At 42.0% G+C, this 14,403-nt stretch overlaps 1 protein-coding gene across 5 annotated transcripts in view; it reads right to left on the minus strand.

Moving 5' to 3' along the window:
• Positions 1–14,403, minus strand: part of IQSEC1 (IQ motif and Sec7 domain ArfGEF 1) — a 385,819-nt gene that overhangs the window by 233,430 nt on the left and 137,986 nt on the right. For all 5 annotated transcript variants that reach the window (XM_039886571.1, XM_039886575.1, XM_039886580.1 and 2 more), the window contains exon 2: positions 9,263–9,292. In XM_039886571.1, the coding sequence (XP_039742505.1) occupies positions 9,263–9,292 (30 nt within the window). The remainder of the gene's footprint in view (positions 1–9,262; positions 9,293–14,403) is intronic.

Here is a 14,403-nt window from a genome sequence, read left to right on the forward strand (position 1 = left end):
GTAAAGGTGAGGGGTGGACCTGCAGCTAAGATAGCCTCTCCTCTTGTCCTCCAGGGGGCTCCAGGCCTTCCTCCAAGCTCATCGGGTATTTTGGATACAATGCTTTTGAAGGCCATGGAGGTGCCAGATACCCTTCCTGATTCGAATCCCTTGCGGAGAATGCTTGGCAATTTGCATACCTCCACTGTCTGCTGGGCCAGGTCCTCTCACCCAGGGGTCCTTCACACATAGCGAATACTTCTTGCACTGCTTGCACCAGCAGCTGTTTGCATCAAGCCTCTGTCCAGTCTCCTAAACCACATTGCCAGCCTTCCTGAAGCTCAGCATCTTCAAGTCCAGCATTTAAAATGCAGGGACCATGTCTTGACCTCTCCATAGTCTTTGATTGTGGCCTTCCATTGGCCACCTACAATTTAAATTAATTAACCCTGTTCCATTTGCTATGCTGGGTCTTGCTGGACAGCCTAAAGCAGAGGTTCCTTAAGATAAAGTTCAAGAACCTCTCAGCACCCCGCTGCCAGCCCAGGCTGTGGCAATAGGGAGAGGCTGGAGTCACACCATCCGGCTGTCCAGCATGGACAGAATTTTCCTTGTAAGGACACCCTGTGGAGGCAACTGGTTCCCTCTGGAGCTCTACTATTGCTGCTGGTGGTGCTGTGGGTGGAAGGGGAGGCCCCAGAGCCATGCCGAGAGGCTAGGTTGGGTGTGGCATCCTTGACTCCAGGCAGGGTAGGGGAGTGGCAAGCTCTTTGTCCTTCTGCCCTGACTCCTGGTTCTCAGGTTGCTGATTTTCTGCCTTGCAGATCTAGGTGGGAATAGCAGGCTCACTATAGCTACATTTTATTGAACGCTCAGAGACCTCTGGCTGAACCTCACGTGTTGGGGAAGGACTGTGGCCATTGGGGTCAGAAGAAGGGAAGGATCAGGTCATGAGCATTATGTTGCCATACCTCCTTCCTATTAATTAGCCCTGGATCTCATTCCACTCAAAGCCTATGGTTGTCATCACCTCTGTCACTCAGGGGTCCTTGTTGTCACAGGGCAGCTCACTATAAGGTCTGAGTTCCTGGACCATGTTTAGCCACAGGCCCATCACTATTTCTTCTAAAGTTTCTCTGCTGCTAGGGTCAAAGATCATTAATTTTTTTCAAATCTTCACACACTCAAAAAACTTGAAAAAATGGAACATGGCATTGCCTACTCAGTATCCACTGCTGCAGCTCCCAGAAGTCCTCTCCCACAAAAGGTAGGGTCTCAATGACCAAGGAATATAAAACAACTCTTAGGTTGTTTGGGCCCAGGAAATGTTCTGGGCCATCATAGTTTGGGCCCAGGAAATGTTCTGGGCAGCATAAGAGGGGTTGCCACAGAATGTGCTCAGCTTACGACTAGTAAACCCATGGCTGAAACCAAAGTCTGCAATTTTTATGTTCATCTGAGCATCGAAGACCTGGCTTCAGGACCCTGTGAACCACACCCTTCTAGTGGCAGTATTGCCCCGTAGATACCAGCCGCCGGAAGTTGCCTTGGGCCTCATTCTTCATCATACAGCTGTGGTCCTGTAAATGATCAAATATGTTTCCTCTGCTAACATGCTCCATAATGAGGAATAATGTTTCCTCTGTATCAATCACCTCAAATAACTTTACTACATTAGGGTGATTCAATGCTTTCATTCATTGGTTTTCATGCAAAAGTCCCTGGAGGTTAGAGAAGCTCTGCTGACTCTAATGACCTTGACAGCTACCTCTGTCCCAGTCAGAATGTGCTGGGCCAACTTCACCTGGGTGAAGTTTATCCAGCCAGGGGTGTTCAGGAGATTATAATGGTCAATATGGGACTTCTTGTTAGCAAGATGGCCGCAAGACCCTACAAAATGGTAATCTGCTAAGTCCACTAACTGACAATACTAATAATGCTAACTATGCTTACTAATAAATGCTTACTATGCTTACTAATAACTATGCTAATAAACATACTACTAACTATACTTACTGTGTGCTAACTATATTAATTACACCAACAATGTTATTTGCACTAACAATACAACCTAAAAAAATTTTTAAGAAAAAATGAGAAAAGAACAAAGAAAAAAAGAAAAAAAAATAAGAAAAGAATAGAGAAAAAAGGAAAAAAGGAAAATGAGAAAAAGCAAAAAAAGAGCAGAGAAAATAATAAAGCAAAAGAAAAAGGAGAAACCAAACTAACCTGTCCAAGTCTGCCAGGTCACCACAAATCAGTTTCCTGGGCTATAAGGACAAAAACCTCAGCCCAGTAAGGGCCTTATATAGAAGTTTTTTTTGTAATTCTGTCACAATGATATTTTATGAGGTCAGAACAAGAAACAGGCCAATTATGGCTGGGGATAAACCAAGGTGCTTTTCTCATTTTTTGATCGCAAGACTCTTTACACTAAAAAAAAAAAAAAAAAGACCCCAAAGAGCTTTTCGTTTCATATGGGATATTAGAGATTGATATTTACTTTATTAAAAGTTAAAATTTATAATCTATAGGATGGTTCTGTGGCTTTTAAAGATCTGAAAGTTGTCTATACCTAAAATATTCAATTCCTTTGCCTTAAACTCTGATTGGTCTTGAAATGATGCTACAACTTAATTAATATCATGATACATATAGGAAAATGTTCTGTTGCATAAGACAAGTTAACATTATTAACATCTATAAAGCTGAGAAGAAGATAGCTTTCATATTTTCACCAGTAAGATCATGAGTAGGTTTCTCTTCAGAAACCTTATAAGCCAGAGGGCAGTAGATTAATCTATTGAAATTGTTGAAGGAAAATAGCTGTCAACCAAGAATCCTATATCTGGCATAACTGTCCTTCAAAAATGAGGGAGAAACAAAAACATTCCCAGATAAACCAAAACTGAGAGAGAGCTTTACCACTAGACTTGTCCTATAGGAAGGGCGTCCTTCATGTTGGACTGAAAAGACACTGGACAGTAACTCAAAGCCTTATGAAGGAAGAAAGATCTCTGGTAAAGGGCAATACTCAAATGGTTATAAAAGCTAGTGCTATTGTAACTTTAGTTTGTAGCTCCATCTTTTGTTGTCTACTTGATAATGTATTAAAATTATTGGTCTATGTTTTTGGAGATACAGTGCATAAGGATATAATTGCGTAACACCAACAACTGAAAAGGGAAGTGGTCAGAGCTGTGTAGAAGCAGAGTGTTTATATATTCTTGAAGTTAAGCTGATATAAATTCACATTAAAGTGTTATAACTTTAGAATGTTAAATGTAATCCCATGATAACCAGAAAGGAAAGAGTTATGGAATATACATGAAGGGAAATGAGAAGGAAATTAAAACGTTTCACTATAAAAAATTAACTAAATACAAAAGAAGACAGTCATGCAGGAAATGCAGGGCAAAAAGGTAAAAGGCAAATAGAAAACAAATAGCAAAATGACAGAAGTAAGTCCTTCCATATCAGTAATTAGTTTAAATGTAAACTGAATTCTCCATTCAAAACACAGATTGGCAGGATAGATAAAAACACATCATCCAACTATTTGCTATCTACAAGAGACTCACTTTAGATACAAAGACACAAAAAAGTTGAACATGAAAGGGTAGAAAAAGATAGTCCAGGCATACAGTCACCAAAAGAGAGTAGGTATGACAGTACTAATATCAGACAAAATAGACTTTAAACCAAAAATTTTACAAGAGACAAAGAAGGACATGACATAATAACAAGAGTTTCGATACAGCAAGAAGATAAAATGATAAACATTCACACATCTAATGACAGACCAATAAAATATATGAAGCAAAATCAATAAAATTGAAGGGAGAATTAGACAGTTCTACAATAATAGTGAAATCTTTAGTATCTCACTCAAAATAATGGATAAAAGAGCCAGAAAGAATATAAGTGAGGAATCAAGGGCTTGAACAAGATTATTAACCAACTACATCTTACAGGTATACACAAGATAGTACCCAAAAACAGTATACACATTTTTCTCAAGTGGACTGGACATTCTCCAGGATAGATCATATGTTAGTCCACAATTTAAATTTTAATAAATTTTGAAAGATATGCAAAACATCTTTTCTAATCACAATGGGATAAAGTCAGAAATAAGTAACAGAAACAAAGTGGAAAATTCACAAATTTGTGAAAATTAAACAACACACTCTTAAAGAATCAATGCTTCAAAGAAGAAATCACAAGGGAAAATAGAAAATCCTTAGACATGAAGAAACACAAACTACAACATATCAAAATTTATGGGAAACAACAAAACAATGCTACGTGGAAATTTTATAGCTATAAATGCTTACATTAAAAAACAAGAAAGATCTCAGATTGAACTCTTACATTAAAAACAAGATCTCAAATTAACAATCTAATTTTATGCAACTTAAGGAACTAGAAAAAGAACAAACTAAACCCAATGCTAGCAGAAGGATGGAGAGAATAAAGATTAGAGAAGAGACAAAATAGAGAATAGAAAAGCAATAGAGAAAATCAAGAAAATCAAAAGGTGATTCTTTGAAAAGATTAACAAAATTGACAAACCCTTAGCTAGGCTAAGAAAAAAGAGAAGACTCAAACTATTAAAATAAGAAATGGAAGTGGAACATTACCACTGACTCTATAGAAATAAAACGAATTATAAGAGAGTACTATGAACAATTGTACTCTAACAAATGGGATAATCTCAATAAAATGAACAAATTTCTAGAAATACAAAACTTACCAAGACTAATCACAAAGGAATAGAAAATTGGAATAGATTCATAACTAGTAAGGAGATTGAATCAGAGGTTTTCCCAAAAAATATCTTGGGGGAGCGGGGGAAGAAAAGCTCTGGAACTATGGCTCCACTGGTGAATGCCACCAAATATTTAAAGAACTAACACCAATCCTTCTCAGACTATTCCCAAAAACACAGGAGAAAGAACATTTCCTATCTCATTCTATGAGACTGTCATTGCCTTGATACCCTGATATATCTCTGGCCCATCTTTTAGACAGTCACTAGAGGATTTTTCTAAAACATCCAGGCAGATGAGTTCTTTGTCTAGTGACTTAAATCTGGATTCTATAAGATCTTTCCACTTCCTGTGTAAAGAGAAGACCAGTGGTGCCTCCAGAATCAGGCTGAATATACATATGGACCCCATTCAAATGCCTCAGTCCACAATGGATGAGCCACACAGCAGAATGGACACAGCTAAAGGAAGTATTAGTGAACAGAAGGACCATCCTGAGGAAATTGCTCAGGATGCAGCACAGAGAGCCAAGAAGATGGGAAAGTAAGACAGGTTCTGAAAGACAAGAAGTCCACAAAACTCTAGACAAAATCCCAGGAGACAAAAGGGAGGATGGAAGAGAGTCAAAATGGAATATTCTCCAAGCTGGGACTAGCACTTCCTGCACAAGCAAACATGGGTTTGCCTCCAACCCTCCCTCAGAATTCCCATGAGGTGAGTCTCCAGAGACTGTGTTGGAGGGTGAAGAAAGTAAAGAAGGAAGTGGACATTAATTGAATGCTACACACTGTCACACACTGTCCGATCTACAGCCTCATTTTATAGGTTCATTGGCTATGAGGCTGAAATCTTTATCTCATTTCACTGTGGGGCAGGGATTAACTGGATCTTATTGGTCGTCATATCCTTAGTGGTTAGCTCAAAGACATGCATACGTAGGTGCTCAATAAAGACTATTGAATGAGTGTGAAATCTGAGGCTTGGAGAGTTCAGTGTTTGGTCCAAGGTGACACAGAAGGCAAGAAAAGGAGAAAGAATTTGAATTCAAAATTCTTACCCCAGTGCTTCTACTCCATCCATTCCACAGTGCTAAGAAATGTTTGCTCACCTCCTGAAGTCACTTGTTCATCCCTTAGTCCACAACACCAGTCATGGATATAGGAGAAGACTCCCAGCCCATGTCTCTAATTTATAGCCAGCTCCCATTCCATCTCAGAGGTAGACAGCTCAGATCTGCTTACCCAGCATAGCAAACAGTCCCAGCTTCGTCTGCCACCTTTGGCAATTTTTGTACTAGTGCACAAAATAAACTGCACATTCTCATTTTAGGTTTTTTTGGGAAAGGCCCAGTTAATTACAAAAGCTATCTTTCCTTCATGCAGAGTGAAGGGAGATGGTCACAGGAAAATAGATTAATTTTAACTAATTGCTTTCACTTATATGTCTTGGTTCAATTAAGAAAACATTTGTAACTGAGCTTCTCCAGAAGCATGTCCCACACTCCCCAAACAAAGAGTCCTGGGGTTTTACGGGTTGTTTCCAGCCCTGAGCCACTTGCTGGTGCCTTTGGAAAATGCCAGTCAGCATTTCAGAATCCCACTCAGAGGAGGAAACCAACAAGGAACCAATTCATTCACTGTTTTTCTAAGGATCAATGAGCTCACACTTGTGAAGTGGGCATAGCCCAGTGCTGGACACTAACCTTCTTGGAGAGGCTGTATGTTCAGGCTGCCTGTTAGAATCATGTTGGAAGTTGTTTAAAATTCAGGTTCCTGGTCCCACCCTGGACCTGCTGAGTCACACATAAAGACAGAGCCTGGAAACCTGTATTTTCAACACAGGTGATTCTCACTGAGAAAGGCTTTGGTATGCAATATCCCAGCTCTGCATTGAAAACCCTATTTTCCCTAGGGAAGCTGTTTAGTATTTCTAAGCCTCAATTTCCCAGAGCTGAAAAAATGGAGCTCATAATAACTCTCCTGAAGGGGTACGGTTGGTTGTTCTGAGGCCCCAACCCATAGTGAACGCTCATTAAATGGTACCTATTCCTATCAGGTACCATTTTAAGTTGACAAATTCATTTCAAGGAGTTGATAAAAGCCAGGAAAAAAAAATGCTTTTACCCTGCAGAAAGTCCTGTATCTTGGATACTGCAAGCTTTCTGGGCCTTCCACATAGCTCTTCATTTTTTCAAAATCCAAACTCTGCAAACCTCTCCTCTTCCTGTGGCACTCCCCTAAATAAATCACTTCAAAGTCAGGGGTCCCCTGGAGCCACCCTAAGAATGGAGTGAAAGCAGACACATGCTCCTGCATAACAAGGAGCAAATTCCTACATTTGCAAAATGGTTAAAAATAAGTCATTTCGTCTGTGGAAAATGAATACATATGATCTTGCAAATGTTTTGCCTGGGGGAAAATAGTGCACACAGACTCTCAAACCCGCTTCTCCTGGTAAAAACAGTTCCTTGGTGTTTGAGGACACTGAAACAAGCAAGCAGCTAGAAAGGCAGTCACTGGGATGATTTGGGTTTAAAGAAAAATCACCTCACCCAGCAGGGACCAGAGTAGGGGGTAGGGTACAGGAGGGTTTCTCAGGGTTCCTTTCCTTAATATTTAGCAAAGACAATCAGCTCTTGGTGTCCATCATACTTTACTTAGCCAGGGTAATGAAATCCAGTCTTTCTTTGAGTCATCAAATGCAGCCCCTTCTGCCCACTATTTTTAGTGAGGGTTTGTTGTGGAAGGTAGGACGGGGGTGTGTATCTTATCTCCATTGAGCAGTTGGATGGCTCACTTTTATTTTTTCCTTTTAGTTTATGGCCTAAAAATATTTATGAATCCTGAATCAAATTAAAGAAACATTAATTTGGGCTTGTTCTGTGCAAGGCATCATGCCTGGGCCTCCCAGTGATAACAAGATGAATTCATTCCACTAAGGACCCTTGGTGCCTGCTCTGTGCCTGGCTGCTGGCCCCACTTGGAGACCACCCAGGTATCTCATCCCAGATCCCCTACCTCTGCCCTAGGGAAATAAGACAAGTGCTCAAATCACTAGGACACAAAGCAGAATGAACTTGGATAACAAAACCAAACACGAAAAGCCATGGAGTGCAAGCAGGTGGAACAGTACTTCAGCCGCAGCCCCTGGAAGCGTCAGGGAAGCAGCAGCATGGAGGTTCTGAGAAAGGCTTGGAGGTTGCTGAGTATGGAGGGCAGAAAAACAACACAGTCATACAAGCCAGAGGTAGGCAGAGAATCAATGGATACATTTAGAAGGGCCAGTAGCATTGTTTGGCCAGGAGCTGCAGGTGCCCTGCGCTCTGAAACAGGGTTGCACAGGTGGGAGGTGCCAGGCAGAGAGGTCTCACCAAGAGCTGCAGCTAGAGCACAATGGGCAATGGAATCCCTGGGGGTAGAAGCAGGAAGGTCATTGTGGGACTTGAGTTTAGAACACTCCCTACGGACACTCCTCCCTAGAAAACAAATTTTGCAGCTGTCCAGGGGCTGAAGCATGGGTAGTAGGAGTAGGCTCTCTAGGAATCAGATCTGAATAGTATGGGGGGCTTCCAGTCCTGACTAACGGGGGGACTTTATATATGTGCTCCTGTGCCCGTGCTCGTGATCGCAAGATGGGACATGTGACTGAGCTTTGACAACTGTGTAGACAGCTCCCTGGGGGTGAAACACAAAGCCTGACACATAAGAGATGCACTCAAGGTCTGACAAGAGCATTTTAAAATCCTAGCAATGTTTTCTATTACAATTCCCATTTCCAAAAGTCCACACAAGAAAATGGACTAGAAGTTGTTAGGGGGTTCTGTTCTTCAGCCCTAGAAGAACTTAAATACAACCTTCTCTAGTTGAACTTTTATCGGTTTTCTTCTTTGCTCAGCTCCACATCTCTATGAGTCCTGCTGAGAAACATTTGGCTCAAGCTGCATACATATGTTTGACTTTGCATACCAGTCCCCCAGTATTCTGAAGCCATTCCTTATTCTCACCATGCAGATCCAAGCATAATCCATGCCCCCCACTGCAATGTCTTTCCCATCCTTCCCCCACAAGGAGAATCATTCTCTTTCAGGGCTCAGCTCCAACATCACCTGCTTTGCAAAAACACTTTTCTGATACCCACCACACAGAACTCTGAGGTGGGAGTGTGGGAGCAGGGGTGGGGCATGGACCTCAAGCTCTATTCAGGGTCAAAATCTCACCACCATGTGGATTCATTCATCCCACACGCATTTCCCAGCACCATCCCTCTACCAAACATTCAGAAGTCTTGCCCCGACCCCATCCAGCCTGGCCCTAGGAGCTGTCTGAGCTGAAAAGCTTTTCTGGTCCAAGATGGGTCACAGCCTAAGCAAACCAGGCCACCGTCAGCCCCTGATAGGAAGAAACAACCACCAAGCCAGCAAAACTGTGTCAGAAAGAAATCAAAGCACATGGTTTCATTGAAGCTGCCCACTCCCAAGACACAGATGCAGCAAACAGAGGCTGATGACATACCTGATGCTCCGGGAGCTTTCTCCTTCAGACCTGCAATGAGAGAGAACACATGCTTAGAATGCCGGTACCCTCTGCTCCAGAAGTCCTGCACTAGGACATTAGATATACAGATGTAGAGGTCCCCAGCTACTCTGGGATCCCTTCTCCAGGCTCAGCAGTCTACCCCCAAGCCTCAGCCCAAGGGTCTCATATTGCACTTCTTTTGACCTGGCACTCTACCCTGAAAGTCACTTCCTCCTGGAAGCTTTAGGGCTCTTCCCCTACTTATAGTGCCCATCATCTTGACTGCAATTGTTTTCCCAGGATCTGAACACCCCAGGAGTTGGGGAGTAACCCCAGAGGCAGTAGCTGTGGTTCCAGAACTATGTGCTTGGGCTCTGCAAGGCAACAACTGAATGAATGAATGAGTGGGGGCAGTGTGGCTGGCCTCACTGTCTCCCCTATGTGGTATCTGCAGTGCATTTTCCCATTACTAGCTCTATTTTCAAGTACCCAGAAATCAATTATACTGCTTTGCAAAAGAGATAAGCCTGAATGTCAAGAAACTGGACAATTAGATTATATCACGCATACTCGAACTTTCACAGAAATTTCAAAATACTCTTCATCTATTGACAGCAATGCTTTCCCAATCTGTAAACCAAATGAACGGGACTTTGGGATTAAACCATATGCAGCTGATGGCTAAAGCTACAGTTTCCTGGGTTTCCTGGGTCTGAAGGAACAAAGGTCTATGAGCAAACACATTTGGGAATCTAATCCCTGAATGTCCCAAATTGGGTTTTATTGCCAGAGAGCTTGAGAAATAAAAATACACAACCCAAAGTCAGACAGCTTTTTTTGATAAATTACCTTTTCAGTAACTTTGAGGACTAGCCGCATGGCCCTGTCAGCACATAAATTCCAGGTGATGTCTTTTCCCAACTTTGCTGATCTTAGTAATGTTGGGAGGAAGCAAGAGAACTAAAGTGTTAAATCAAGCTACATTCAGAGACTGCAATATGCTGCTCAGCCCTGCAGTCAGGCCAGAGGAAACCTGCAGAACAAAGGAAGATTTCTGCTGGGATTGCTAACAACCCATTTCCCATACCTGTGAAGGGGTAACAGGAACAAAAGAGTCTTTAAATGGTTGTCCTACACAAAATAAAATCATTCATTCCCTATGGCTAAAACCATAGGGAACCTAGGGATGAAAAGCTGGGAACTGCCAGCAGGCCTTTCATTCTACATATTTTCCTGCTACATACTCTTCCCCTTCCTCTTCTTCACTGTATGTCCATATCAAATGAAATGGGTAAACTAAGTCTTTAAACTGTTACTCATGGGAACTAAAGAATAATATATAAACTGAATTCCCCAAATACTCAGGGTCCCTCTCAGTGTCTTTACTGTCCCTCTCAGTGCCTTTATTCTGTCTCTCTCACTGTCCTCATCTCTATTGTCTCTGTCCCTCTGAGTATCTTTTAGACCCTCTTACTCTCTGCCTCAGAATGGAGACCACACTCTGTCCATGGAGTGTTACCCTTTCTCCAATAAACTTTCCTTTTGACTCTAACTTTGGCGTGTGTGTTGAATTCTTTCTACACTCTCTGCCAAGAACTCTACTCTCAGTACATGGGTTAGTGTCCCTCCCGCTCCCAGTCAGGGGAATTTGCCCTGTCCTGCATCATTAGGAGACCACCCTGTGCCCCCTTCCCATTGCAGTGACAGATGTTATCTAGGTTCTCTTTCAAAGTAACTGATGGTCCAGCACAGGACAGTTTCTCTGGAGTGCCATAAAGGATCCGAAACACCTTCAAGTGTCAGCTGTCCTGAAGTTTCCAGCCATCATGGCTCTTACCCCAGCTACATAACTGTTAGGGCCATAGGTCACTTCCCATCTCATCACGGGTGAAAAATTGTAAATAATACTAAAGACGATGATTATGAGAGACACTCCTTATTTGATCCTCTCTACATGCCAAGCACTGGGCTGGACTCTGACATGATTTTTGATTATTGATGATTTTCATAGCAACCTGATATGTCCTCACTGCATAGATGAGGGACTGAAGCTCCTGGAGGCTGTATGGGTGTCATGGTTGCTTGATCAGCCAGCGCCAAGGGGCATTTTGAACCCAGATTTGCTGACTCTACCCACTTCTTTGACTTTCTACTATGTCATCTTCCTGTCACAATTTCAACAGCCGGCTAGCAAACCAGACTCCATTTGTGCTGTTAGAAATCAGGATAAAGTTTACTTGGGGCAGGTGGGAAGGGGACATGGGAGCTTATAGGTGCTGCTAATGTTTGGTTTCTAATCTGGGTAATGGTTACCCAGGTATGCTATTGTGACTTACAAGAAATATATATTTGGTCATTCAGATAACCAAAATATATTTCTCATATATATTTGATCTTCATCCTTGGTTCCTGGCTCACAGTACCCAAAACTCTTGGAATTTCCAGAGTGATAAGAGCAATGGGAGCATCCTTTGTTATATTTGGTCTCCTGTCCTCAGTTCTTAAAAAAACTTTAAAGCCATAAAGGTAAAATGGGTGTATTGTTATTCATAATAAGTCCCTTTCCACCACTGGTGGGCTTATGTTAATGAGGTGACTTTTGGAAAGCACCTAAGGATGGGAGATGGTTGCTTGAATAGAGAGTTGAAATTTTCAGTCCCACCCCTTAATAAAGGGAGAGGGAGCTAGAGGTTAAATCAATCACCAATGGCCAATGGCCATAAGTTAATCATGTCTATCAAATGAAGTTTTCATGAAAAACAAAACAAAACAAAACAAAACAAAAACAGAGTGTTCACAGCTTCTACACTGGGGAACCAGAATCCTTCTACATGGCACCATGCAGGGCCCCAAACTCCACAGAGACAGCAGCTCCTTTGTACAGGATCTGGCTGCTGATTTATATCCTTTAATATCCTTTGTAATAAACCAGTAATTTCCTGAGTCCTGAGAGCTGATCTAGCAAATTAATGAAACCCAGTGAAGGGATTGTGGGAACCTCTGATTTACAGTCAGTCAGAAGCACAGGTGACAAGCTGGACTGGTGTTGGAAATGGAAGCAGTCTTGTGAGATTGAGCCCAAACCTGTGGGATTGGATGCTATCTCCAAGTAGAGAGTGTCAGAATTGGGTTGAATTGTAGGACAGCCAGCAGGTGTCTAAGAATTACTTGTGGTGTGAAAACTCCATAACGTGTCAGAATCAGGTACCAGAATCTTTACCAGGTGAGCTCACAGTGTGAAAACTCACCCTGCCACACACTTAGAACACCAGCACTTTTCAATAAGTGTGCTGTTCTATTAAAAAAAAAGTGAAAAAATATGAAAGGGGGAAGAAGAGCAGGGATAGATGATATAGATTAGCACTAGCTGATAACTGTTGATGTTGGGTACATAGGGATTGGCATCATTATACTGATTTGCCTACTTTTGTGAATATTTGAAGTTTTCCACAAGAAAAAGTTAAAAACACAAAACGTAAGAGGAAGTGAATTTGGGTGCATGCATTACTGGACTCCTACTAAGTCAGGTGGTGTGATAAACTGTGGCTTCTCTGAAGTAGACTTGGAGAGGCTGAGCAAACCATCCACATCCCACAACCATGTTATAGAGATGGATTCACCTCAGATCTATCGTCATGATCATGGAACCCCTTGTCTCGGTGAGAGACCTTTCAGAGAATCTGATCAAAGCCATGAACCTCACTCCAGAAAAACATATACAGCTGCAAATCTTGTCATGGAGCCCCTGCCAACAAAGTAACAAACCACAGACGGTGGCATTTTGTACAGCTGGCCCTGACTTCCACTTTTGTGTGCTCCTGCCGGGTGTCTTAACCATTTGAAGTTGTGCTCGCTTAGGGAAAGAGCTAGCCAATGTATGTTTCAAAGGCAAGGAGATATATAGCCTAGGTCTAGGAGATGGTGCCAAACATAAAAGGTGGCAGTGTTTACTGCATCCCCTGACCAAGAGGAGGTAGGGTCTGTGTGGTCACCAGGGACTAGAAGGTAGGGGAAATGGGGAGATGTTAGTTAAGAGGTATAAAGCTGTAATTATGTAGAATGGACAAGCCTAAATATCTAATGTACAACATAGTGACTACAGTTAACAACACTGTATTGTATACTAGAACTTTGCTGAGTGTATAAATTTCAGATACTTCACCATACACATGTAAATGGTAACTGTGAAGAGATGATATGTTAATTAGTTGGACAATAGTAATCATTTCACTATGTATATGTATACAAAACATCATGTTGTACACCTTAAATACATATTATTTTTATTAAGAAAAAAGAAAAGATGAGGTCTGTGATGTGAATGGCCAGTAGGTGTACTTCAACTCTCTGACTTCTACAATGGCAAAAATGACACTTCTGCCAGGTTCATGCCTAGCCTTTAAAAGACTTGCAGCTTTTGCTTTCTTGCTCTTAGAAATTAGTCGCCATGCTGAGAGGAAGCCCGCAAAGACACACGGAGGAGGATCGAGCTTTCAGCTTTCAGCCATTGTGAACAAGGCCTCGGCTGACGTCATGTGGGGCAGAGAGGAGTCCTGCCCAAACTGTGAAATCCCGAGTAAATAAATGATGATTATTGTTTTAAAAATCACTAAATTTAAGGGTGGTTTGTTACACAACAGATAACTTAAACATCATCTCACCTCTCGCCCCATGAGTGCGTCAGTTCCTCAAATTCTCCTCAACCCTTGTTATGGACTGAATGTTCGTGTCCCCCCAAAAGCCATATGTTGAAGCCCCAATGTGGCTGTATTTGTGATGGGGCCTGTGAAGAGATGCTCAAGGTTAAATGCAGTCAAAAAATTGGGCCCCTGATCTGGTAGGGCTGCTGCCATTACAGGAAGAGGAAGAGACACCACAGCTCATTCTTTCAGCTATGTGAGGACATAGTAAGAAGGCAGCCAGCTACAAACCAGGAAGGGAATCCACACCAGAAACCGACCCTGCCAGACTTTGACATGGGACTTTCAGTTTCCAGAAAATAAATTTATGTTATTTAAGCCACCCAGTCTATGGTATTTTGTTATGGCAGCCAGAGCTAATTAACATATTCTCTCTAGCCTAGAAGGCTTTGCACACACTCTTCCTTCTGCTTGAAAAGCTTTCCATAATCAACATCT

The sequence above is a fragment of the Pteropus medius genome, unplaced genomic scaffold (assembly GCF_902729225.1).
Source record: "Pteropus medius unplaced genomic scaffold, Ma_sr-lr_union100, whole genome shotgun sequence".
NCBI classification, from domain to species: Eukaryota; Metazoa; Chordata; class Mammalia; order Chiroptera; family Pteropodidae; genus Pteropus; species Pteropus medius.